The sequence below is a fragment of the Dermacentor albipictus genome, chromosome 6 (genome assembly GCF_038994185.2).
Source record: "Dermacentor albipictus isolate Rhodes 1998 colony chromosome 6, USDA_Dalb.pri_finalv2, whole genome shotgun sequence".
NCBI classification, from domain to species: domain Eukaryota; kingdom Metazoa; phylum Arthropoda; class Arachnida; order Ixodida; family Ixodidae; genus Dermacentor; species Dermacentor albipictus.
This window is the reverse complement of record NC_091826.1, coordinates 14,501,085-14,528,954: the sequence shown is the minus strand read 5'-3', so window position 1 is coordinate 14,528,954 and position 27,870 is coordinate 14,501,085. Positions and strand designations below refer to the sequence as shown.

The window sequence follows — 27,870 nt, the reverse complement described above, 5'->3', positions numbered from 1 at the left end:
TATATATATATATATATATATATATATATATATATATATATATATATATATATATATATATATATATATATATATATATATGTAAACGCATTGAGAAGGATGAGAATCACGACTTCGCGGTTTTCTTCAGTTTATTTGCCCAACAGTTTCTGTCGGTGGACCGACCTTCTAAGGGGCTACAGCAAATTCTTGCGACACAGTCTCTGCATACATACAGTTCCAAAAAATATATATAAAATAGAGGAAGAAGGAAAGAGAAAAATAAAGGAAGTCTGAGAGCCAGCAGTGGTCTAAAGCGTTTACTTCTTGGTTACATGGTCAATAAAGCTTTTCCATCCATCTAGGGATGTTCACGGCGCCTTCGCGGAGCCGCGCCCCTCATCAGTGGATCGTTGACACGTTCCTCAAAGTTCCCCACGTTCCCCACGACGAGAGTCGTGAGGTCAGGAAGTGCGTGGCGCGAGAAAAAGGATTGCAGTACGTGTGCTGCTAAATGGCAGACGAACAGGCAAGCCATTTCGTGGTTTCGAAAACGAGTCCGACCAATCGAGAGTGCTGTTCATATTTCTCCTTGCTTCAAGTTTCTTCAAATATCTCTTTCTTTTTTTTTCAAAAAACGAAATTTTATAAGCAGACCACTTCCTTTTCCTCCTTCAAACATTTCACATGGATGGCGAAACGACGGCATAAATCCTCACGCAGCCACTTTTACACCGAAATACCGCTTACATCAAAACCTTTAGGCAGCACAAACTTCATTCCGATCGACCTTCGAAGCGAAGTGAACATCCCGACCACGCATTGCAACTGCTATTCAGAATCGCGCAGTAAAGCAAAGAGGGTACATGTAAAATAAACAGATGATAAGGCAAGGGACGACGAAGTGCAATTTTCCCTTGCCACTTTAGTCCACTTGAGTACTTGTTATTAGGCAAGTCAAGCTGAAACAATGCCGTTTGTTTTCTGTTTTGATTCGTTGTTTTTAAATTGTCTTAAAATGTCCCCCGTAAGAGTGTCCGCGGGACAGAGTTGAAAGCAGTGTATAAAACGCAGAACGTAAACACTTCGCCAACTTGAAAAGGAATGTAGGAGTTGTGTTGAGAGCCTTTAGTTTTCCTTGTGTGTACTCGCAGCGAGGAAACATTTCGGGAGTGGGATTATTCAGCAGGAGAACAACGTAACAAATAGCAGTGAGTGAGGTTCTAACATGCGCACGTTTTTGTTTCGTTTACGAGAATCGCTCTTTGAACAGAGATGAAAGTGTTCCCTTTCATATTGGTGGAAAGTGTACATACGTCTTATCGGACCCGACGGCATTGTGCAAACGTTAGATATACAAGGAACAAGCGGCAAACCGACGGTGGACTAGCTATCACTACACTTTCACGTCACTCAGTGAAATCACGTGAAGTTATATGTCGACTCGAAATGGGTGGCGGCTTGCGCATCGCACTGAGTCGTGTTTGTGGACGGATGGCCTGTTTACCTGACAAGGGCTGCTACTTGACTTTCCCAGAGAAGTCACGTGTACGCCGAACGGTTGCTGAACAAAAGCGCTCGTTTACAGCAGCTCGCTTTAATGGGTGGCGGAAGCGTTCCAGACAATGAAGGTGCGTTATCACAGGTTGCCCGCACAGCCTACGTCTATCTCGGGTTGTAAGAGGACTGACATAGAAGTTGAGAGATGTGGAAGTTGAGGCGAAGCGTGACAGAGTATACACATCAAGTGCGAAGGGTCTTATTTAAGCAGTGTTTCCATCGTCAACGCCTTGAATGCGCGTGTATGGAACAGTGACGATGATAAGGGAATAGATTTTGAATCACACACTTTGCTTGCTTGCAGGATGGAGAGTTAGCCAAGTTAGTGGGAAAGGAAAGGTAAAGTGATCCGGACAGCTTCGTTTCCTTCTTTCTTGAATGACGAAGACCACGCCTTTCATTGTAGCTTGGACTCGCCGATTGCGTGTGCTTCGCTCGAAAGAGCTAAAAAAAAGTATTAAAGTCACAGACATTGTAATATGATTTGCATCTTGCGTAAGGAGATATCAGGTATTGTATCCTAGGACCACGGCGCAAGACTATAACGCTATTTTCTACCTGGAACATTTCCACTCTAGACAAAATGAGTCACATCTATCAATCACAAAATGAGTTGTGTGAATAAACATTGACGGTCTTAGCTCGTTCCTTTGAGAGGAACATCACGTACATCAACTATATTGCGCACATCGTCTATATCAATCAATGAAGGGCCGGAAACTGCATGCACGGAAGATTTCAAGAAGGATCTTATTAGGTTTCCAAATTCCACGTGGAAGGTATATATACTATGAGCAAGCTACTTGAGCCAGTTCACAAGAAACTGCATAAAAGGTGCCAGAGCTCACTTATTTAGACCTAGTGTAAGTTGTCTTCGTTATACGCTGTGACCTTTGTTTATGCCACCACGCACACATGATGTACCTTCAGAAACCCTAGCGGCGAGAAAATGTTTTGAAAAACTGTAGTACTTGGTTGCAGGATACAGTTGTGTATACGACGTCGAATGTTGCAAAAACATTCATTGTTGAGAAGGGACTATATAGCAAGGATTCGCAGCGTAACCACGGCATGGCGATTGCAGGCTTTGCGTGATTCTCGCTAGCTCGTGAAAACTTTGACTAGGCACGGCAGCTGTGTGGAGGCTTTGTAGAGCCCGTGACATCGCTGTGATTGTATACAAAGGCGTTCAAGGTGAATACATGACATGTGTATCCATCGAAAGCAGGGCGCATGCTTGTAATAGACTTGTGAAATGAAGTGACTCATCGCCACCGTCTATGTTTTCGCACAGGGCAGCAATTATCCAAAGGGGAGGGGGGGGGGGGAAGGGTGTACAGACAGATATGTTTGCGGCCGTGCACCACGGCACACGATAAGATATTACGCGCGAACAAAGAGGTCAACACTCCGTTTACATCAACAACACGTGTAATCCTGCGGCGCTAAAGCTGCGGGTGCGAATCGAACATGCAATACAGGGTCCACGGACCTCCGTGCGCGATATGTAAGCCGTGACACAAACACCTGCGCTTGCAAGCTGAAGTGAGCAACCACACTCAATGAGGTGCTTTCTCTCTGAGATTCTTGGCGTTCGGGAAAGCGTCGGTTAATTTCAAAAGTTTGAAGCATGCTGCACCTGTGATAGAGGCCTAAACCAGATACAGTAGTTTCAATCTCTTCAACCCGGTCGCAAAATTGTGCTTTTGAGTAGTAAACACGGAGAGCTATTTTAGGATGTGATCTCGCAAGGATTCTTGAAAATACGGAGCAATAGACGAAGGACGCCAGCGTTTGAAGCATTCACATATCCATCTGCGCTATTCCTCGTGTTCTTCCCTCTCTACTCTTCCACAATCGGGATTTTTTTTTCTTCCCCTTGTGCAGAGCAGCAAATGATCCCTTCACGATCACTAAAATGCATCTTCTTTTCTTCTCATCTCTCCATATCTCCTTCACCGATTATCTCACCCTCGGCCGCGCTGGCACCTATAGCTTCCTCGAGGGGATTCGAGAGCATGCATGTAACACTCCGACACCAAGCGTCACGGAACTGCGAGCCACTGCACAACGGGAAACGCAAAGCGTCACGCGATAGCCTGTCAATACACAAAGTAGAACGTAGCGGAACGGATAGCGGAACGTAGAGTTCCTATACACAGCAACTATAGCGGAACGTGACCGCGCGCCAGCTGGCTACTTTCCACGTTGTTTTCGTCGATCAACCGCAGCGTGCTTCCACAGCAGGAGTCTAGGCCCTTTGACGTCAGCGGGGCCAAGGTTAAATCTATTGTACGATATAGTTGCAGCCACAGGTGCTGGCGGCACTGCCATGAAGAAAGCGCGGGATTTTTCAACCTAGCTGTCTGGGTGTGTTCCCAAAGCTAGCGCAGGTTCACCTTCTAGTCGCTCACTCACACCGCACGCGCACACTCACGCACGCACGAAATGGAAAATCGCGGACGAAAGCCTCGCTCTGGTTATACACAAGCCACAGAAAGCCACACTCTAAATCTTTGTTTCTATCGGCTCAACGCTACGGTTCGGGGCGGTCGACCACTTCTTCCGTCGTTGCCGGAGCAGCGGAGACACGCACCCTTGGATATGGCAGATTCCTGAGAATTCACGTCTCTCTCGGAGTTGTGTGCACGTGAACGTCGCGCGAGGAACGCGACAAAGCCAAGCGAAGTGCCCCGAGAGATAGCACCTGAGATACATCGAGGCGGCGATACATGCGCGTAACGTGACACGACAGAGTTCATTGGGATGACTGCCTCTAATCAGGAGCCCCGGAAGTGCTTGGAAAAAGAAAATTAAAACTGGGGGTTGGAGGGAAGGCGCACTGCATTGGTTAAATATACGTCATCCCGCTCTCAGGCCAAAATGAATGCAAAGACAATGACATCTTAGAAGTTTGAACTTGAAGAAAGAGGCAAGGTTGCCTGGGCTGAGGAGGTTATGTGCCATGGATCGTTCCGCCGGCGATCTACACTACTTTCGGCTCCACTGTCTTTTCCTCGACAGCATATAGTGAACAATCCAATGAGTTCGGGGGGCGTAAGAATTCTTAAATATAAGATCAAAAGCGTTCTCTAGCGTTAATATACAACCCAGACATACAAGGATAGACATAAATGATGCGCTTCATTATTATTATTATTTTGCCTTTTCTGTAACTTTCAACACAGTTACATACAGACAAGGACAATTGTAAACTAGAGGACAGTGCCCTGCGTCAAGACGCAATATCCGTAGCAGCGAATGCTTATCGCTTGTTTTCAGTGCAGACGGAAGGGCGGAAGTGTGGGAAAAATTGTGGGTTTTACGCCTTCTGCAAGGAAGAATACACCAAGTAGAAGAGATATATGGGCAAACATTACTATAAGGCGCAGTGTCCTTTTTTTTCGAATCTGTCGTCTTCCCTACACCCACGTACTGAGATATGGTAAGTGTGGCGTATAGACAACTCGTAAAGTTGAAGTACGACACAGACTATTACAAGGAGCTTCGAAAATACAACGCACCACTTCAAATGTAGTGAGAACTGAGTATAATGCCACCTGACTTTGAGGAGGCTCGGTTAAAAGGCACGCTCTTCCGTCATATGGACGCTGAAGGCGTGCCTGGTGTGTGGGCAGTGAACAAGCGAATGGATGCTTACGTAAAGCTTCTTACAAAAATCACGAAGGGGAACTCGAGCGCTGCTATCCTTCAGTTACCAGAGTACCGTAACAAAGATGCTGTGACTAGTACATGGATTTGTCTAATTTTCGTACTTATGGCTTGAGAGGTTCTTGTGGTTTACTTATCTCTCCGTGTCTTCCTAAATTTCTAAGCAATCAGAATTATCTAAAGGCAGCAAGATGTGAATCGCTGCATTTATAACGCTTTATTTCGGTGGAAATGACCAATTTTCGAAGTTGCAGCACCATTTGACTGCAGTATGTTGGGCATGTTGGCACCTTAACTTGGATAGCATGTTTAGCACCAGCGGACGGGGACATCTTCAGTTGTCAACGTCTTCTTTCTGTTCTCGTCTGCTGGCGCTGAAAAACGTTATCCAAGCCGTTTGAAGCCACAAGGGCAAACTTTAGACAAATCCGTGTACTACTCATAGCTCCCACGCTGGCTATAAACCACCGTACTTACAACACCCGTACACACTATAGTGCCACAGTTGCTTATAGTAATTTTTGACGAAAACTCTATGAGCGCTTGGACAAATGCCGCCGCCATTGCACGGTTGTAGCTCGACGGTTGAACGTGTGGAATCGGCGACGGGTTCCCTCACACACGTCCGTCATGGACAATGGACGTCGCAGGACATCGGGGACCCGCCCGGGCTGGGGATGAGGCGTGGTAGCATGAGTATGAACGTGGCCAAGCGGCGGGAGGACAGCCTGTGTGGTGGACGGGCCTCGACGTATCGAGAAACCTGAACAGTGTACTGCGGCTCCTGCAAAAGAAAGAAAGCGAAAGGGACTCGAATAAACGATTATTGTTATCGTTAGGTTTGCATGGGGCGCTTCACACCGAGAGATGCACCAACGCCTCCTAGACTATAGTGATAATCCTTTGTTTGTTGGTTTGTTTGTTTGTGTGTTTGTATGTGTGTGTGTGTTAAACTCGATAGTATAGAAAGTTTTGATACTTCAGGGCACAGCAATTCCGAGATTATACGGCTAGAAACAATGAAAAACACTGAACGAGATGACAGTACAGTTAGAAAGAATATAAACAATCAAAACTTTTCACATTCAATTAGAGAAAGAGGAAAAAAAATTACCGACGATTACGTTACTTCCTAATGCGAAATTTGAGCGCAGCAAATAAGCTGTTTCACCTTTTCGATAGATTGAGGCAAAGAAATCGAGCAACACATGTATGCGCTATCACAGAATTTTTTTTTTATTTTTCACACGTATTCCTTTAACAAAGACTCCACTAGCAGTTCTTGACAGTCATGAAGGAAGCTTCATGACTGCTTCAGCCTCGCTTACTGCTGGTTGCTCTCGACGGCGGCGATGAGCCTCCGCTTCGGCGGCGCGAACTGCAGGGTCTTCTCGGCGGCGGCGATGAGCTTCTGCTTCAGCCTCGCTTACTGCTGGTTGCTCTCGACGGCGGCGATGAGCCTCCGCTTCGGCGGCGCGAACGGCAGGGTCTTCTCGGCGGCGGCGCTTAGCCTCTGCTTCGGCGACGCGTACTCCTGGATCATCTCGACGGCGGCGACGGTAAGCTTCTGCTTCGGCGGCACGCACCTCTGGATTCTGACGGCGACGGCGCTGGGCCTCTGCTCTGGCAGCTCGTTTAGCAGCAGCAGCAGCAGCAGCAGACGGAGGACTTCCATCGGTCGTCTCGCTCATGGCTCAGAAAGAACTGGCAGATAATTTCGCAGTGGCGAACGGCAGCGGCAATTTCGGCTCGGGCGGTGCACATATACAGATCCGCCGCCACCGATCTGGCTCTCTGATTGCCACCGCACAGGGCGAACGGCAGCGGCAATTTCGGCTCGGGCGGTGCACATATACAGATCCGCCGCCACCGATCTGGCTCTCTGATTGCCACCGCACAGAGGTTGCATTGGAGGAGGAGCGAAGAAAGGAATTAAGTTCGAGCCGGCGCTTTGACAACCGGAGACTCGCAGGAAGAGGGGGGAGGGGGGCGGCGTGTGCACCCAGCGGCAAACGATGGGGGCAGAAGCGCGCGCAGCAAGCGGACAACACGATAAAGGGAGGAGGGAAGAGATAGCAGCGACTGACTGATGCCGCTGACGCCGATAGTGAGTCAACCCCAGCTGCGGAGTTGGTTTCAGGGACAACGCCGCCGATGCCGACACAAACAATATGATACCCTCGCTTCCGCAGCGCTAAGAACCAGGTCTAGCCGTGGGAAGGTGGTCACGTATTCGTCGACGTGCCGGGGCCTACGTGAAATAACCGGCGCGTCGGCAACTGAAGAGCACCCTATCCGCCACACAAGAACAGGGGGGGGGGGGGGACCCTTTCCTCCTCTTTCTGCATGGCGGCGACGGTGTTCTATGCAGTCACGTTATCTTGACTCTCTAGCGGCGTCAGCGGCATCCAGCGGTATCAGTCGGTCGCTGCTAGCGCTGGGGGGATGAAAGGGGGGCGGAGCTGGTTACGAGGCCGACGACAACGCCGACGACGACGCGAAACCCAGGAACGGACGCCAAAGAGCTGCGCTCTAAAAACAGAAACTCGCACTGCATACTAAGAGAGTGCCGTGCGATGCTCTACCCATTTGGCCAAAGGCACAAGCCCTACATGCTAAGAGTTTCACGTAAAGTTGCAAGCATACCGCATACCTACACATCGTGCATAATGCTGAGTCGACGCATGACCTGTGGCAAGCGTGAGTAATCTCAACTTCTTAAATATTTACCAGCTAAACGCATAAAAGGCCACAAACACGGTAAACTTGTCACGCCACAATAAATGGAGAATAAAGAACATCGCATTCAACAACGCACACAGAATGCCACTGACGCACGCTATTCACGAAACACTATCCGCATGGACGAAAGCTAATCCACAACCATAATTAATTACTCCAGTTCAATAAATAACAATTGACAAATCAAACGAGAAATCCGTTTCCCTTTTGCGCAACGCACAAAATTGTTTTAGAGCGCAGCTCTTTGGCGTCCGTTCCTGGGTTTCGCGTCGTCGTTTGTCGTCGGCCTCGTAACCAGCTCCGCCCCCCTTTCATCCCCCCAGCGCTAGCAGCGACCGACTGATACCGCTGGATGCCGCTGACGCCGCTAGAGAGTCAAGATAACGTGACTGCATAGAACACCGTCGCCGCCATGCAGAAAGAGGAGGAAAGGGTCCCCCCCCCCCCCTGTTCTTGTGTGGCGGATAGGGTGCTCTTCAGTTGCCGTTGCGCCGGTTATTTCACGTAGGCCCCGGCACGTCGACGAATACGTGACCACCTTCCCACGGCTAGACCTGGTTCTTAGCGCTGCGGAAGCGAGGGTATCATATGTTTGTGTCGGCATCGGCGGCGTTGTCCCTGAAACCAACTCCGCAGCTGGGGTTGACTCACTATCGGCGTCAGCGGCATCAGTCAGTCGCTGCTATCTCTTCCCTCCTCCCTTTATCGTGTTGTCCGCTTGCTGCGCGCGCTTCTGCCCCCATCGTTTGCCGCTGGGTGTACATGCCGCCCCCCTCCCCCCTCTTCCTGCGAGTCTCCGGTTGTCAAAGCGCCGGCTCGAACTTAATTCCTTTCTTCGCTCCTCTTCCAATGCAACCCCTGTGCGGTGGCAATCAGAGAGCCAGATCGGTGGCGGCGGATCTGTATATGTGCACCGCCCGAGCCGAAATTGCCGCTGCCGTTCGCCCTGTGCGGTGGCAATCAGAGAGCCAGATCGGTGGCGGCGGATCTGTATATGTGCACCGCCCGAGCCGAAATTGCCGCTGCCGTTCGCCACTGCGAAATTATCTAGTTACGCAAGCTCAACAGAAACATTCAACCGAACTGGATACCGATTGAAAGGCGTACCGTCACCTGCGTTATCGATAAGAAGACGAAGGTATCGGTAAGAAGATGCCAGCTTCCCGTTGTGCAGGCGAGCGCCATTACCATTCATAAATCCCAGGGTGGCACATATGATGAAGTCGTGTACTCCTACGCCAAGAATCATCCACAGAAGTTGGTATACGTGGCACTGAGTCGCGCTACAGACATCAACGGACTCTACCTGACCAATGTTGACAACGACTTCACATTCTACCACGGAAAAGCCAATCCGGACAGAAAGCTAGCCGATGAATTTCGTCGGTTGCAGTCCCACAAACTTGACACCATCACCGCCAAGTGCCTCGCCATGACTGAACAGCCGCACTACTTGTTGATCTCCGCTCTTAACGTACGCTCCCTTGCCGCACATGCCAAGGACGTACACCACGATCACATTCTGCGCCATTCCTCTGTACTTTTCTTTGCTGAAACCTGGATGGATCCCGAAGAGCCTCTCGAAATCATAGATTTCCTATACTGCTGTGGTGCTCGCAGAGACCACAACAGAGCGGCGGCAGTCGCTATCTACTTGCGCACAGGTCTCTCTGCAATACCAGTCGAAATGTTTGGCACGTCACATGAAGTTGGCGAACTGTGCGCCGCAAAGTTGCCCAACGGCTTGCTGGTAGTAGCTGCCTACTTCGCCCCTACCGCACTCACGAAAGACGTCGTGTACTTCCTGCAACTCGCATTAACCGTCCATCGATCCACACCGATGTTAGTAGTGGGGGACTTTAATGTTGACATAAAGACAAACAGCAATTTCCTAACACTTATGCGGGAGAACATCCCGTTCCTCTCGCTCGTAACGCGTCCCACGGCTGTGACAACCTCGCGAGGCACTTGTATAGATCTCGTCTTTGAGAATCAAGCATTGGTGTACCAAGTCGAACATATATCAGTCTATTTCTCCGACCACAAAGCTTCCTTCATGACTGTCAAGAACTGTTAGTGGAGTCTTTGTTAAAGGAATACGTGTGAAAAATAAAAAAAAAATTCTGTGATAGCGCATACATGTGTTGCTCGATTTCTTTGCCTCAATCTATCGAAAAGGTGAAACAGCTTATTTGCTGCGCTCAAATTTCGCATTAGGAAGTAACGTAATCGTCGGTAATTGTTTCGATGTGTTCTTCTTAGCTGAAGAGTTACGGCGAACTGCTATTCTGCGGCTGACATCAATGCGGCAGCAGACTGCCCTTCCGCATTGACGGTAACGAGTCAGCCCCCATCGTGCACTCATGGATTCGCGGGGCAGACTTTGCATGCAGCGTGGCGCCCGCTGTGGAGCTGATTGCGCGATATGCATTCAAGATTGCACAACGAGAAGGCAAGGGGACGCAAGTGCGCGGCGGCGCTGCATGGAACCCGGAACCCGGAATAAAGTCGCCGCCGGCACGATGTTATGTGCTGCTGCGTCTCCCATTAAAGCGGGACACCAAAGAGCTAATCAGGTTTAGCTGTATTGCTGTAAATTACCCTTCTGCAATGCCAAGAAAGGTACTCTTATTGCGAGAGGAGGCTTGACAAGGCCAAACAGGCGCAAAAGCGAAAAGCGGGTGGTGACGCCTTCACGGAAGTTCCCCTACCACCTCGCCATGACGTCATGCGTTCTGTTGCCGTCTGTTCGGGTCTGTAGTCAATGTTTAATGTCAGTAAAGACGGACCACATTGTATTCTAAAATATAGCTGGGATTTCAGTGCAGAATTCGTTTTTTTCTTCTGTAATAAATTTCTCAAAGAATATTTTATCAGTCCAAACTGGTTTAGTGTTTTCCCGTTAGTATACCTACAACTTACATTACGTTTAAGTAATCCTGTTCTTCTTTCTCCTTGTACACAAGAAGATGTTCTTTCTTTCTTTTTTTCCATTCTCGAGGCAAGCAGCGCGAAGAAACCCTAAGACGACGGAAAGGAAGATTGACGGGCACAGCGTTGTTATGATCGACCTGTCAAGTGTGAGAAACATTCAGGCGCACGCTCCCATGAGGAGATAATTTCCCGCTTCCCCGAAAAAGCGCCACCCCTTTAGGCCCTCAGGAGACACAAAGGGAAGGACGAAGCGAAGACACAAAGGGGAAGAGCTGGTCGACTTCTCAACCTGACGAAGCCACTGATACTTCCACAAGTTCGCCAAGTTTTCCAAGAAGACATCAACGACCACAACACCACGAGGGGTTATTTAAGGCCGTCGTTGACTCCCTGTAAATCAGAACCGCTCGATACTCGGATAGAGTCACAACCATGTACCAATAAAGTGAATACATTCCTTTCTACTATGCCGGCCTTCGTCGTCGTTTCCTGACCCTTGCGGTGAAGACCCGCCTCATCCGTTCGAGTACGTATCGGCACTGAGCCCGTCTTCCTGCCTATCGTATTAAGGTTTCTTAACTAATGTCGGCCTAAACCAACTCGTTCAATTTTCTATTTTGCTTAAAATTGCTTCACGCTGCTTGCCTCAAGTATGCTATGCCAACTGGCAACTCGCTCGACAAATCATCTTTCTGGTTTTGTTCTTTTTCTTTTTTTCTCGCGAGCAGAAAGAATAGAAAACACCGTGAACATATAAGAGTCTGCTGGCGAGAGAACTTAGCGACAAAAGCCCTTTGGATAGAGCCAACGGCTCAGTCAGCGCTGTCCCGATTTCCTAGCTCCTTCTGAAGCTGTGGATTCACGGAGTGAGGAGAGGCGCATTTACAACGCTCTCAAATCCCCTGTGTCCACGTGGGCCGTAACTGAGCGGCCGGTTGTTGGCGCCTCGCAGGCATCTCGCGTGTCACGGCGTTCAACGGCCGATCCTGAAAGGTTTGGGCACCTGCTTGGGGCGATCGAGTTATTGTTTACGTCTGAAGTCCACGTATCACATTGTCTGGCAGTGAAGGGTCTGGTACCGTGCGCTGGATGCCCGCGAAACATTTTCACGGGAACATGGCAGCTGAAGCGAGTTGAATTCTGTTCACGGTGAATAAACAGCGCAACAGACGACTAGCGAAAAAAAAAAAAAAACTCATCCAACCCCTCGTACATAAAGATGCTCATCAGGGGCGTGCGAATATTCCTAACGTTCCAAAGGCGAAACCAATAATGTCCTATTCGATTCAAATAGTTCCTATTTGTAATTACGAGAATTTTCCGAATACTTATCGAACATTTCAAGACGACGTCAACTGTGCGCAATTAAACACAAAATTGGAGCAAATGTTCAGTACATTTCATCCGGGCGGGCACAGACATCCACACAGGCATAAAGCGAGAACTTGCCTACCTGAGCCGGCTATAGCTACGTCGCACAGGGAGCCAGACATTACCGGCTGTACACGTAAATATGTGTATAACGCGCAGTGTAATGACTGAACCTTGATAACGCTATGAATACTATATAGGACACTTGAACATCGTTTTATATTAATTTGAGAGTGCCTGTTCATTATTCGTATGGGGTTCAAAAATTATTTGCTATTCTATTCTATTTGATTCGCTTCTGATACTATTCGATTTGTGTCCGATTAGATCTAAATAATTACTATTCGCGCACCTCTATACTCATTGCATTCAACACTTTAACTTATCCGAAGTCATGTCGTAAAATATTGATCCCGGAAATAATGCCGGTTGCAGGAAGAGCTATATAGGGTACAGCTCTGTGTCCGTCCCGACCTTTCAATCACATTAAGTTTTTTTTCCGCTTTACTCACCTCGAGAATGGAATACCAACTCGTCCACCAAATCATCATTATCATGCATACGGAAATGGTTAAAGTACATTCTTGTGTCAATGATAGGGAAAATTGACACACATTTTACGTACGTATAGACCGTGCTGTTGTCAGAGACGACGAAAAGCACTCACGAAGTACACTTGAAATACCGCGAGCCGACACGAAAGTACAAGACGCAGCACCAACATGCGAACGCACCACTCGATGTTACGCCTTCTCCTCTCTTTGTTTAGGCCCATAAAATAGAATTTTACGACAATTAAGGATCGTGACAAGACAGCTGCTTTCTCCCCCTTCATGGAAAGGCATCTAACGGAGGGGTATTTTTTAAAAAATGGGGTTTCCTCGTTTATAACATACTGGGTGGTAATAAGAACCAAATTGAACGGCATTTTTGCCGCCGAGCGGTCTTTGTGTTTGAGTATATAGGACTAATAACGCCGTAAAATACAGCGCTGTATAGACCTGTGCCTAGTCTACTGTACGCTCTTTTGTCTGTTGCCTGTGGCGCTGTTTAACCACATTATCCCACAGTAACTATATATATAGTTATATATAATAACTGTAACTATAGCTGTATAGCAACTATATATATACAGCAACTTCGTGGCGTTGACCATGTCGCCGGCAATTTCGCACGGATTGCTGTCAAATGGCAGGCCGACAGATACGATGATTCCATGTTCCCTAGCGAGTATACCCGAATCGGTTAACGAACGATTCCGTCGATTCAGGCTGGAGGGGACAACGACCATGTCGTTTTAAATTTCTAGCCTAACAAGCAGCGGGTTTAGGCCACATTGCAGTGATTCTGCAGACAACTATAAGGTTTTGGAAAGACTCCCCGTTTTTAGTAAAACTGTCCACATGAAGTAGCGAAAGCCCATAGGTATAGGTACCTCCCTGACGCTCACGTAGTAATATGTGAGTTTTTTTTTTAGTAATTTTTACTATGTTTCTGGGGGGGGGGGGAGACGATGACAGCGCTAAAACGTTATTCAAATAATCGTTTTCCGTTGGCGCATTGTCATTAATGTTCAATTATTAGTGCGCAGCCACTATTTTGACAAGATCGCCATCAAAATGATATTTCACTGCGCTTTTATTTACCAGACGTTTAGTATATCCCGGTTTTTGCTGTATACCGTTCAGCGAACAGTTTTTTTGTTTTTTGTTTTTTGTTTTTTGCAGGCACTGTGCGAACAACAACAACAACGGGACGTCTGCGGCACAAGGTTTCTTCATGTTTACTAGATGACCAAATTTCGACGCGTGGATGGCAAAGCCTTTTATGTCACCTGAGCTCTCGAACCACGCAGTGTGATTACACGGGGCAAAGTATTGAAAAGAACGTGAACAAAATTAACACTTACTATTTATTGGTCCTGTAGCATGTGCTTTTTCTTAGTCAAACCCGACCAATTAAATTCCAGGGTCCCAAGGTAGGCAGATGATGTGAACCTGAAAGCAAGCGTTGAGGAATGTTCGTCGTAGTGCTTACACATTTATGCGACTTTTACAAAATGTTCCAAAACCGCTATCCGCGTTGTCTAAGCAGTCGCTAGGCGACATAGCCTGGTTATTTCATTTTTATTCCCTCGCTCATTAATTCATCAATGAACACCCTGCGTTACAGTTGCATTCAGTCTGAAAACATTTCGCAAAGTCTGCACGTCCCGGCATGTAGCTACTTAATGCAGCTTACTTGTGTTGACGCTTTCGTTATTACATACAGGCGAATGTAGGCAGGCGGAAGTGGTCACAGCAGTTTCATTCACTCGAACAAAGCTTTGCGTGAAATTGTTATAAGAACACTCATATTCATCGTCGTCATCATACTCATCAGTCTAGTCTTAGTCCACTATACAAAGCAACGACCTATACCTAGCAGATCATCTCACGTCGCCCCTGAGCTGCCTCAGCGGAGCCCAATGCCACGCTTACATACACATTTCCTATTACGCGCACCCGCGCATGCACACACACATGCACGCATGCGCACACACATCGTGCAACAACATATACAGCGTTCCGAACTTTCATTCTAACAAAGCTAAAAGGGAGTTTTCTCGCTCACTGCTGATTCGTCATGGCTCAGATTTCGCAGCAAGATTAGTCTTTTTAATTTAATAAAGCACTTTTAGGTTTTTCTTTACCTGGTTTGTCCAAAATAAATGGAATACCAACGTTACATACTCATATATCCATGGGAGAATTGAACTGCGGCGCGGGCTGGTCTCGCCCCTGGCGGCGAATAAAAGCACTGACAAACCAGGTAGAACAGCGACGTGCGCCAAGTCTTTTGCTGAAAGATGCTCAGCAAAAAATGCAATCTTGTTCGAGCAATCTGAGAGATCACCAAGCAGCGGTATATGCTGGGCGCAATATTCTCTCATAATAGTTCTAGAAAAAAAAAGGTAAGAAATATTGAAAAACGAAGGTCACATTGCATGTAGCACGCATTGTTATGTAGCATAAATTCCCATATATACCTAAATACATCTTCCACACAGTGTAGCCAAGAAGAATGCGACCTGCACGCCTTTTCTTATCTTTCTCTTTCTCGCTTTGCGTACATTTTTTTACTGCCATGGGAAGAAAAATCGCACACATTTGTTGTTAAACGAGCAAGCAGCAACACTTATTCTAAACACTGCCCTCAGCCTCCACATCTTCGACCTCGTCGGGTACTTCACATAACTTATGCCATTAACACTGCATGCATCCCTGTTCGACAAGCATTCCGAAAAATTCGGAGTGGCCCATGATATGGCCTCCTCGGCCTACCCCAGTTCTTAGTTGAATCTGCGTAAAAGTAATGCACACTTCCAGACGTTGAAAGCAAGATAAATAAATAAATAAATAAATAAATAAATAAATAAATAAATAATAGAGAGAAAGCGAACAGATAAATCTAACTCTTAAAAGTAAAGCTTTGAAAGATAAGATCTAGCGACTGTTCCAGTCCAAAGTTCTCCCTTCCCGGCTTTTCAATAACACATTACAGGAGCGGTAGCACCAGTCCCTCCTCATCACATAACAAGCAAAATGAAATCCCCAAAAGCGCGAAGACCGAATATAACCAAGGACAATGAACTCATACAAAATTTTGGGCACTAGTCCAGGAGGCTGCATACGATATAGTACAGAAAAATACCACACAGGTTTAATAAATAAATACTTGAAATACTTAAAATTGTCCATTAAAACACACAGTTCACAGTTCTTCAGACGAGTAGGCAATAATTACATAACATACTACATAGCTACATAACACCGTATGATTAAAAAAAATTCATGACCCACATGTATAATCTGTAGTAGGTACACTTTTGTCCGGTTCATCAATGTATGTAGAAACCACGCGGTAAGCGACCGAAGCGGTTATATATATATATATATATATATATATATATATATGTACCCTTGCATTCGGCGGCGTCCGCCATCTCACGTTCTCCTGCGCATTCAGTCGTCCCTGTTCTACGCGCGAGGGACTTTCGATCGCACATTCTTCGGCATCGGATTTTTCCCACTCTCCTTTACGATGAGACGTGATATCCTGGACATTTCTTAGCACCCGAACCCCTTCGAGCAGGAAGGATAAAACCTACATGTGCGGTTTACCAAGTTGAACTTACTGATGAATTCATTCATTCATTCATTCATTCATTCATTCATTCATTCATTCATTCATTCATTCATTCATTCATTCGTACGTTTGGACTTGAATTCGAATAGAAAGTTTCAGCTGTAGCAGTGCTTGTTAGCCTTCAGTTCTGACACAAAAGTAAAATGAGAACTTTTGGTACGGTGGCTTTATGCAACACTAAGAAAAGTTCGCCGAGAGAATCTGAACCCCGAAAAGCTTCAAAGAAAGAAAGAAAGAAAGAAAGAAAGAAAGAAAGAAAGAAAGAAAGAAAGAAAGAAAGAAAGAAAGAAAGAAAGAAGGAAAGAAAGAAAGCTGTGCGGCGAGAATTCATGTGGCCATTATTCCGCAGGGAGGCTCACAAACTCTGCTTCAGCGTTAATCTATACAGCCCTAATCTGTAGTCGTAACCTACCTTGCTTCATAGCATGCGTGCAAATATAACCCACTTATAAGAAATGTGTCCATTGTTTTCGATACAGAAGGGCCACAAATAAGGCGTAATGACGCGTGAGGTTGTGCGAGGTTATCTAGCAGCTTTGCAGGGCATTAGACAAAGGTCAGAAGATGACGGAGCACCTAATTTCTGTGCCATTTCAACTATATTATCTCAACCACCCGTTCACAAACTAATAATCGTAAGGAACAATAAAGGTTGTTCAGGCGACAATTGTGTGTATAATTCTGCGGGTATTCTGTGGAGGAAATTATCATTCTTGCTGGGCGAAATTGACAGCAGATGGAGGACATCGAAATTTGTGCCTGCAAGCTCTTGAGTAGACTACATTTTATTAAATAATTTTCCACAATTAGTATAGCGAAAATATTGAAGTTAGGAATTGAGGCAGATCAGTGCTAAAGACACGTACACGTGGCTTTGGAATTCTGATGCCAGTTTAATACTCGCAATTGCAGTATGTCTTGTAAAGTTTTAAATTTAAGAGATAATTCATGATATATGGCGAATAAATAGCTTTATGACTATTGTTGCCCGATTTTTTATGTACTTCACTGCCGTGAATATTCAGCCAAGAGAAGAAAAAGGTTACAGGTTACAGGTTAAAGGTTACAGGTAGCGTAAGGGGAAAATTGTCATTGACCTGGTAGTCATCGCCACTGGTTCTTATCATCTACATTTAATGACTGGGGATCGCCTTTCCTGAAGCACTCTGTATACAGAGTTTCGTAGTACGTTCACGTCGGATTTACTGTGCTACATGCAGTTTATGTTTCCTTTCTTGACGCGAAAGCGTCAAATGGCCCACTGACCGAAAACTTCCCATTTGGCTGCGACGCCACGTCACAAGCCCGCCTCGCGACGCTGGCTCGTGCTTGCTGGCTCGGGCCTCGGCGGAGAAGAGGGAGCGGAAGGGCACACCTGCTTCCGCGGTATTGCGTCAGGGGAGAGGGCATCGCCGCGACGCCACGTCACCTTCGCTCTCGGAAGCCGGTGTTATCCGCGCGTTCATTGTGCGCGCAAGCTCTCGCCTGCGTTCCAACTGCGCCTCGGTGAGGCCGAATCGAAGCGCGCCAAGCGACTCAACGCGCTCGCTTGCTCGCGAGGAATCCATAACTCGGACGACGGCTCAGCGGCGTTCAATAGGACATTGATGCTTCCGCATCTACAAAAACTATAAGAAGTGCTTAGGTGTCCTCGGATATTATTTTTTTCATTTATTCAGTAGTCAAGTTGGGATGCACAAATTCATGTGATCACCAGCCATGGTGACTCTGAGGGAAATGGCGTTCTATGCTAAACTCGAGGACGCGGGATAAATTTTCGGCCGTGGATTCCGCATTCCCATCCACTGTACGTTCGTGCAGCGTGCGTTGGGTGAATACATAAGACCCCCCAGAAAGTCAAAATTAATCCGAAACCCTCCACGATCCAGCTGTTCTTACTTTGGAGTGGTAAACATCCTGAGTCAATCGACCAGAATAAAGAGGAAGCTTTAGCTCAAGCCCAACTCCGACGCGGCCTATTTATATACATGTAAAACGCAAAAACGTATTTCTGAGATAATCCCTGGACCGATTTCAATGAAATTTGTTGTATTTGAGAGAGAAAGTTATATTCTAGTGACTGTTGGAAGCGCAATTTCGATTTAGGGCCTGAATTTCATGAGAATGATTTTCAAAAATTCGAAAGTTTGAAAAAAGTAGACGCACGAAGTTTATAAGTTAATAGCTCTGCATCAGATATCGCGGTACTGTAAACGGCATCCATTAGATCATTCAAAGCGGACAAATTCAGTACGTCAATTTATATCTTAGGTGACTTTGTTACGTTGTGTACAATGGTTTTGCAAAATGTGTATTTCCATATTACTCCATCTTTTTTTATTCATGTGTAACATATCAATTTTGTCCGATTTAGACGCACTATAAGGCGCAATTCACAGAATTGTAATATAATTTTTGCTTACTGAGTTAGAGAGATGTAAACTTGATAGTTTCGTTTTCAGAAAATTTTAGATTTTTACCAATCTTTAATTAAAATTAGACGCTTTAAATCAAAAATTCGAAACCAACAGTCACTAGATTTTAAGTTTTTCTTTCAAATGCAACAAACCTCGTCAAATTTGGTGCACTGGTTACCGAGAAAAACGAATTCTCCTTTTACGTGTATTTATATAGGAGCACCTCTTAACGATTTAGAACGTGGGAATGACATAAAAGAGAAGCTTGTTTTTGTCGATCACGTGGTGCGACTTTGACTGTCATCAAAGGAGCGCACTGCTAACAGAGTTGGTCTATAATTGGTTGGACATTGCGAGTAAATACAGCACGCTGCGAGTACAGTGCGCCATAAAATTTTCCAGGGGGCATTATTTGCGAGAAAAAAAATTGAATTGCTAGAATGGGCAACTACCCTGAAATTAAATGTTTCCGCCGCTATAATAGCTTTAGTGGCCTACATGGATTGGACAAGCGGCTGTGACAGTGATATCACGTACCACGCAAGAGTGATGGACTCTAACGGACGATGCGTGTGCTGTGTTATGTGCTCTCTCTCTCTCTCTCCTTCCTCCATCTTTCATCCCTCCATCCCGCTCCCATGTGTAGGGTAGCAAACCGGTTAAGATAAACTGTTTAACCTCCTTGCCTTCTCCACTTTTTCCTTCCTTCCTTCCTTCCTTCCTTCCTTCCTTCCTTCCTTCCTTCCTTCCTTCCTTCCTTCCTTCCTTCCTTACATGGCCATCTATTGGAAACGTCATGCTTTCACCGAGGAAAAATTCTCGTTTCTCGTAGAGGCTGTATGCATGCAGTAATCTTTTGGCCGATTGTACATGTTCTCGCTGTGTGTATACACAGAGTACTCCCTCTAATTCGACCCGTGCGGGACCGCAAGATTTCGTCGAATTATCCGAGAATTAAAATTAAGAAAAACGGTGGCAGAATGAACCTACATAAATAGATTTTATTGCTTGAAGCAGTCTGTAATATCTTTCTGCTTTTTGCTCTTGTACTAGAAAAAAAAAAGTCCTCGTAAGAAAGCGCCTATACTGGATGCGAACTCGCGCTTTATACCCCAAGCCGCCGGACGTACACCTCTGTGTATTTACGTCTTGTATGCAAATGTAGTCTCGCCGATGTAAGGCTCTGTGGTTTGCTTTCGCAATGAAAGGGGCGAAGCTTCCACAAACGCAAAACGAGGCGGCAGCACTAGCGAGACAGATAAGCGGGTGCTGATAAATACGACGGTTACCAAACTCAAAGAGGAACCGGCGACAAATAGGGCCTCGCGGCTCTCTTCGAGCGGGAGGAGAGGGTGAGTCGGGGCCTCCGCTGCTATATTCAGCAACCAACGATCGACGGCTTCCGCGTACGTGTAACGAGAGATAACGCATGCACGCGGCGTCTTCTTCGCTCGGAAAGAGGTCAGAACTGAACACGATACGGGTACGCCATATAAGTGCCTGGTTAACGCGTGTTTTCCGCATCTGGCTGGTAAAGTGACGTATAGTGCCGCACTTCCTTTCACGGGTTTCACGAAGGAGTATTACCAGCGAAAAGCGCGAATATATATGTAGTGTACTATATTCGCACTTACGTGAGTTTCGCTGCTAGGCCCTTGGAGTCAATAGCGACATTTTCGATTTATTATTGTTTAGTATTTAATGAAAGCACACACCCTCTAAACGTTACAAAGTATAGCGGCAAATGCAGGAGCGCCTTGTATAATTTAGTTCAGCACCTTCCAGGTGGCGGGTGTGTCATGACGTCACGTGCTTGCTCGTTCTTGTGATGATCGTTGCGGCTGATACGCGAGCGCAGTCATAAGAAACGCGCGCGGTGCTCTTCCCTATTTTCTTATGAGCAACGTCATCAAAGCTAGCCTTATTTCTACTTGACGTCATTAAATATTGCTCTGTGTCGATACGTGACTATAATTAAATTAATTCGAAATGGAATGCTGGGATTTTAGGTGCCAAACTCCCGATCCGATTGCAAAGCACGCCGTATAGTGAGGGACTCGGGAATAATTTTCCACCACCTGGGGACATTTAAGGCTCCTTCTTTGTCCCCGTTGATTCGTTCGCGCTGTAAGAAACAATGCTGGTGTACCGAATCGCTCCAGCCAGCTACCGTAATTCTTTAAGGCGCACCTAAACTTAAGTAAACGAGCATTTTACGTATCCTCCCCATCGTAAAGCCTGTTTCACATGCGAGCGATTTCGGCCCAGAAACGGTGCGGTGGCCGTCGCGAGAACCAACCTCCTCGCCCAGAACCTGTTTTGGCGAGGAAGTTTCGGTGTCGGTGTCGGACGTCATTTTGCCAGAAGCTTTTTCGAACCACCCAAACTCAGGTCCTCCATGTGTCGCAAGAAAATTACTGAAACAACAGTATTTCTCAAGCTAAAATACGCAGAAAAATCGTAAAGTACGACTTGCACACAACCCACAAAAATGATAGCGTCGGATTGTAATTTGAATACACGAGAAAACATAATTATGGTACGCGAAAACTCAAACAAAACCTTTTTCCAGCGTTTCTACCATGCATAGACCAGCCACGGCGTCCGCCATTTGCGCGCGCCGGCGCTTGAATATCTCGGAGTCCACGGAGAGCACGCCCGTTTTCTTGAAACACTTCCAGATGGCACTCGCGTTCGCCGCATTGCGAAGAAGAAGCAAGAAGAAACATGTGCTTGCTGCGGTAAAGCTAGAGAAACGATGCAGCAGGTTTTATTAGAATGTGAGGACATCCGCCCAATGGTCGATATAGGCACCGCTGGCCCCCTTGAAGCCGTTGGGTTTATCAAGAGCAGGGGAAAAGCGAGACATGTCCGCAATAGAGATTAGTAAGAGGCGATTGGAAGATTGGTGGAAGTAGGGGAACTACAAAAAATGGAGACGTACAAAAACAAAGTTCGCAATAGGGGGTCAGAAAATTTGGTTGTGGGAATTCATAGTGTATATTTATTGATGTTATTTTTCCTTTTTAACCTAGGTAGGACATTAGGCAGTATAACAGCAAGAGCTTGGTGGCGCAACCCACCGCCTCGTTTCAAAGGGGACGCTCATAACATCCATCCATCCATCCATCCGTCGCGACCAACGCAAGAGGCCGCGTTTCTACCAAAGCCCGCCTTTGTGCACAGCGTTCACCGCGAGCGTTTCCCGGTAAACATTATGGTATGCCGGGAAGTGTGAGAAGCAGCTAAGGACATTTTAATGATATCGCGATTTTTAAAGGCGAAGCACGTCGTACAAATGGTTTTAGCGGTGCGCGCGGCTGCGATCAAGATGGCGACAGTGGCGCCCATTGGTGGAGCGTCCGCAAGCAGTGACGCGCGGAGCACGTGGCAGGGGCGGTGACGGCGCGCGGAGAAGCTCGCGCGCTCGAGCTGGCGACCCTTTTACTAGCAGACGACAACCAATGACGTACTTGCAGCAGTCGCGACTTCGAGCTCAACAACACAACGCACGGCACGTCCCGACACTATCGATGACGCCAAGGCCAGCGTTTTACGACAGCCAGCTTTTATACTCGCTTAAAGTAGAAGCGTTCTGCGAGAAGCGTGTTGTAGAGTTTCTACAATTTCGAAAACATGTCTCAGTGCTACTTTAGAAGTCGTCAAAGTATGGTGTTTATCTAGGACTTGCTAGCCTATTTGGTGCGAGTGCATTTTTGAAGTATTGACACAAAAGAAGACTTTTCTCTTTTTAGAGTTTGTACTGAACATACACCGACCACTTGTGAGATATATACGCACTATTAGCTTTATTAGCGAATAAGCGGCCTTTGTACGCAGCAAACTTGGAACAGCTCAAACGGACAAGCAACACACTGCCTTTTTTTTATCTTGCGCTGACAAGCAAGTGCCTACCTATCGGTACCTCGAGCCTGGTGGATTATAATAGTTCCTATAAGGGAACCCCCTGCTTGCAGCTCGGCGAGCCTTTGAACGTCAACGAGGTCAGGGAAGTTCTCTAGAACCTCAATGGCTGATTGGCGCCGGGCCCCCATTGCATCTCCAACTTCGAAACCGAGAAGACGGCTCCATCGAATCCCTCACTGAAAAAAATCAACCGCATCTGAGAGCAGGATTCCGTCCCAGAATCCTGGAAGACGGCGTCGGTCGTCCTCATCCCCAAGCCGGGTCGGCCTCCGGGGCTGGCTAACCTCAGACCCATCTCCCTCACGTCATTCGTGGGCACGGTGGCAGAGTACGTTATACACAACCACATCTCAAGGCACATCGAGGGGAAGAATTTGTTCCCGTGCAACATGATCGGTTTCCGCCTCTTCCTGTCGACGCAGGGCGCGATGTAGTTACTCAAGCACCAAATTATTAATAAGAACACGAGGGATGTCAGGGCCATCCTAGGACTCGATTTGGGAAATGCCTTCGACAACATCACCCACGCGCACCTCCTGCACTCCATTTCGGAGCTCGGGATGAGCGAGAAGTTTCATAAGTTTGTCAGTTCGTTTCTACGATCCAGGAAAGCCACGCTCAAGATTGGCGATCTCAAGTCCGACCCGGTTGAGTTGGGCCCGAGAGGTGCGCTGCAGGGTGCGGTAATCTCTCCGCTTTTATTGAGCATTGCCATATGCAAGCTATCCAAATCACTCTCCAGAGCCGAATGCATCAACCACACTCTCTGCGCCGACGACATCACCATCCGGTGGGCCGGCGGCAGCGAGGGCGAGGTGCAAACTGCGCTTTATGAAGCCGTTGATCAAATAGAGCGTTTTCTCACCAACACGGGCCTTAAGTGCTCTTGGAGCAAGTCGGAGCTCCTCCTATACAGGCCTGCCAGGAGGGGGCCCAAACCCAAGGGCTAGATGCCGCTGTCGGCAGTCGACATAAACATCCGCACGAGTAACGGTAATCCCATTCCCAGGGTGGACGTCCTTGGAGTTCTCGGCATGCTGATAGAGTTGAACGGCTGTAACGGTCAAACGATCAACGAAATCCTCACGAAGATGGAGAACATATGACCAGACTAATCAACAAAGTCTCCAACAGGGGGGGTAAGTCCCAGAGAAGACAACCTCCTGAGGCTCTTTCCCGCCTTCCTCGTGAGCCACATCACGCACGTGGCGGCCATACACTGCTGGCACGGCCACGAGAAGAAGCTGGATACGCTAATTGGAAAGAGCATAAAGAGCATGCAAGCCAGCACCGAGCGACTCAGGCAGCTGGGGGTTAACGATACCCGGGAAGAGATCATCGATGCACAGGAATCTGCCTAGGTAGCTCCGCTGTCGCCTACGCCGGCCGGAAGAAAGATTTTGGCCGTATACTCGGCCTCAACCCCACGCTCGTTGCGGAGCAGCGTCGTCAGCTCTCTGACACCCACAGGGCCAGCATTCAGGCTTCTCCTTTTCATCGTTACGTTCATCCACATCACAACGTCGACAGGCGCAGGGCCAGGGTCGTCGTGCTTCTCAGACACGTTAGGGACGAACCTCGCTCAGCTTGTTTCGTAGATGCCGCCGAGTATGGCCGCTCGACCAGGTTCGTTGCCGTTGTCATCGATCACAAGGGTTCAATCCTCAATTCCGCATGTTTCAAAGATTCTATTCCCTCGAGGGCCAAGCAGGCGGCCATAGCTCTCGTCTTCCCGGACGATAGTAGATCGCAAATATGTTGCAAGTGAGCACTCTCTTTCTCTAATCTGTCCCCTCTGCTGTCCTTGCGCTGTTATCCAAACTTTAAAGCACGTTTCACCAACAAGCCCAATATTACAAGTCGTCCAATTGAACGTCCAACGCCGTGCAGAACGACGCGTCCATCTGCTAAGAAATCGTGTTTGTTTCTGAGCAAACGGGGCTGACTTCGACCAAAGTTGAATATTACAAAATACCTTGACCTTTCAAACTTGATTTTCTGGCCCCCACACGGAAACTTTGTCCACAATTCAAACAAAAGCTTCCGCGTGTCGACCGAAAGGGCGGCTTTCTCGTAATTTGGTCGGTGTCCGTTTCATTTCATCGTGGTTCTAAGTGATAAGGCGAGGTTTTGTCGGATTCTGGTCTTCATGTTTCTCTCACCGAAAAGGGAACGAAGCGTCCACGTTCCAATGGGGAGAGAGGAGGAGGAAAAATGAAGAGAGAGGAAAACGGGCAGGAGGGCCGCGTGGTGTGCGGACACTATGCGAAAGAAAATTAAGCGAAAGACGAAAGAAAAAAAAAGGAAAAGAAAACACGTGAGAAAAGGAGCTCATGTTCTAATCGAATTCATCTCCGTTGGTAGGATCACGTGTCCGTAACGCCTGGTATTCCTTCCTCGGTAAATTTTGTTCCGGCGCGTCAGCTCTGCGAGAATGGAGAATTTCAGGTACCTCGATGGCACCGCAGGCCCCGCATACAGTTACAGAGTCACCGACGCAGTAATAATGCATGCATCGGAAGAGTGTCAGAATGCTGACGACATCAAAACTTAAGGCATTAAAGGATTATTAAATTCTAGGGTTTTAAAAACCAAAACCGCGATCGGATTGCGAGGCACGCTGTAGTGAAGGACTCACGATGAATTGTGACACTGGCTTGCTCTTTAACGTACACGTAAATATAAGTACGCGAACGTATTTGCATTTTTCTCTCGCTGCAATTGAAACCACGACCTCGAGCTCAGTAGCGCAACGACCCCCTGCGCGACCGCAGCGAGGAACACACACACACACACACACACACACACACACACACACACACACACATATATATATATATATATATATATATATATATATATATATATATATATATATATATATATATATATATATATATATATATATATATATATATACGACGCCGGGATTGCGCAATCGTTGCAGTGCTTGATACACCTTTATCCTATTATGTTGTTAATCTGTTTGTTTGTTTTGCTATTTCGTGAAGTAAGAAAATATTCGCATTTTATTTTCGAAGCTCACTATTTGCACCACCGAGAAAAAGAAAAGAAAAAGAAAGCAAGACACCAAACAAAACTGAATTATGAACCAAGAGCATGTTCTCGCTAATGGAAACCTGTCTCTCTCTATACATACATATATTGTGCAACATCTGCGATGAGGGCTCGAAAGCTCGCTTTGCGCTAAGCCTCATGTGCCGTGAAATCCATACCAGTTGCACGCGCCGAAAGGCAACAAACGTCGCCATGACAACGTCGGAACCGATATAGGCCCACGCTCTTTATTAATGAGACGTGACCACCTTTGACGGGCGAGCCAGCGTCCTTATCATAGACGACCCCTTGCATGTGCATGTGAAGCAAGGATTTCTGAAAAGCTCGAAGCGAGCTGAATGTTCAACGCGGGTGGCTTGTTTCTTGTGGGTTTAATATCATCTACGCGCTAGCCAATGATGGAAGAACTGCATGCACAGCGTTTTCATTTTGCTGAAGGCAAACCGCCTAGGGCAAGATGATCGCAAAGAGAACAACTAAAATAAGACAACTTAGGCAGCAACAAAGACTAAGCGTGGATTCATACCTTGGCTTTGAAACTGCTTTGTAGTTCATCCTGCATCTGTTTCTTTCCAATCCATTCTTTTTACTTTGTCTGGTAGCGCACGAAGGAGATGACACGTATTTTTGCTCTCAAGTATATAAAGCAAAGTCAACGATGCCACTTTTTGTACATATCACCACGCGCACGGACTTGCGGGAATTAAATGTTAATAATGAAATTTTCATTGCGTTCACTTGCTTAGAGCGTTGGAAACTGCATATGTGCTGTACAAATTCTTTTATGTTTAGCCTACTTCGAACCAATCAATACAGGTCAGAACCACTGCGTGAGAGTGTTCGTAACTACTGCAAGAAACTTTCTTAACTGTGTGAGCAAAAAGTGGATAGATATACAATCGGTCTTACTTCGGCCATGTTGCCTTTGTAATGGACGTGATGTATACGAACATTAAGTATTTCTATACACATTATATATAGTTTCAGGCAGAGATAAATGTGTCCTTCCTTGAAGGGATAATCCTATGTTTTATTGATTTTTTTAATGGTATCGACACCACCAAAACAGAAGAAGGCGTTCGAAACGCGTGCACTACACTAATGTTGGTGCTGGCACTGGTAAGTGCTCCGACTTATTTCTTATGTATTACTTTCCAAGGAACTTGTACGCTATTTCGATGTCATCGTACATTTTTAAATACATTGACAATGCATCTAAGCTACGTACGTTGTATTGCGAGAGAATTCTGAATGCCCATAATGCGGTATCATGCAAGAATGAAGGTCATTAGCGATTTATAATCATAACTAATGAACAATAGAAAAAGAGCCTCGCAAGTTGCATGTTGGGTTGTTATAGTTATTTAGCAATCCTTTGAACGCATATCGCGAAACGCAGCTGTATATCATCCGTGATTAATGATTCTCGCATTTTCCTTGTGCGCACACCGCATATTTCAAGCATGGAATCTAGAATAAGCATTGCTAATTTGTCCATTATTAGCCTGTAAGAAACATTAACTTACCTGCATGGCTGCTTCAGGCCCGTATTTGAGTAGTACACCTTGTGACTCCACTTTCGAACTAGTTCGTGCGCCGGTGAGGTCGGTCGCGCCCTCAGGGTTTTCAAAATCGAACCGACAATATGTCCTTGGACCCGAATAGCCTTTCATGCATCAGTGCACAATCGATAAAGCCACACAGGCTCGTCAAACTCCGCACGACTGATGTTCTCTGCACTTAACCTATTTTGCCAATATTATAACGAAATCGTCGAGAAGCGGCGGCAACAACGCGCGCGCGCGCGTTGCCGAAACAGAAACCGTCTCTGTCTGTTGCTATGGCGACAGCTTTGTACTGGCATGGCCTCCTCTATTTTCTCTGTGCCTGCCGGATCAAGGAGCGAACAAAGGGGGCGCGCCGTCAATACAGTTGCGCGGGGCCGCCACTCATCGCGGTGGGGGCGCCACTCACGTTGGGGTGCTGCGCATGCAGTTTCAGC

General features: G+C 46.8%; 1 protein-coding gene and 1 long non-coding RNA gene across 2 annotated transcripts; one reads left to right on the top strand and one right to left on the bottom strand.

The window, feature by feature from the left end:
• Nucleotides 1–113: 113 nt before the first annotated feature.
• On the bottom strand, nucleotides 114–27,673 carry LOC139060794 (uncharacterized). The gene is made up of 3 exons (XR_011515047.1): nucleotides 27,395–27,673; nucleotides 14,168–14,255; nucleotides 114–5,995 (listed from the first exon to the last, which is right to left on the bottom strand). It is a non-coding gene; the product is annotated as an uncharacterized lncRNA (long non-coding RNA).
• LOC139061402 (uncharacterized) lies at nucleotides 6,250–14,048 on the top strand. Its single transcript, XM_070541396.1, has 3 exons — nucleotides 6,250–6,255; nucleotides 9,005–10,018; nucleotides 13,986–14,048. Exons 1-3 carry the CDS (start codon nucleotides 6,250–6,252, stop codon nucleotides 14,046–14,048), a joined length of 1,083 nt encoding a protein of 360 aa, XP_070397497.1.
• Nucleotides 27,674–27,870: the final 197 nt, after the last annotated feature.

What these genes read in the sequence shown, in the direction of transcription:
- LOC139061402 (XM_070541396.1), top strand. An exon ending in AAGCTTCCTTCATGACTGTC is followed by an intron (nt 10,019 to 13,985) that starts AAGAACTGTTAG and finishes TGTTTTTTGCAG; the next exon opens with GCACTGTGCGAACAACAACA.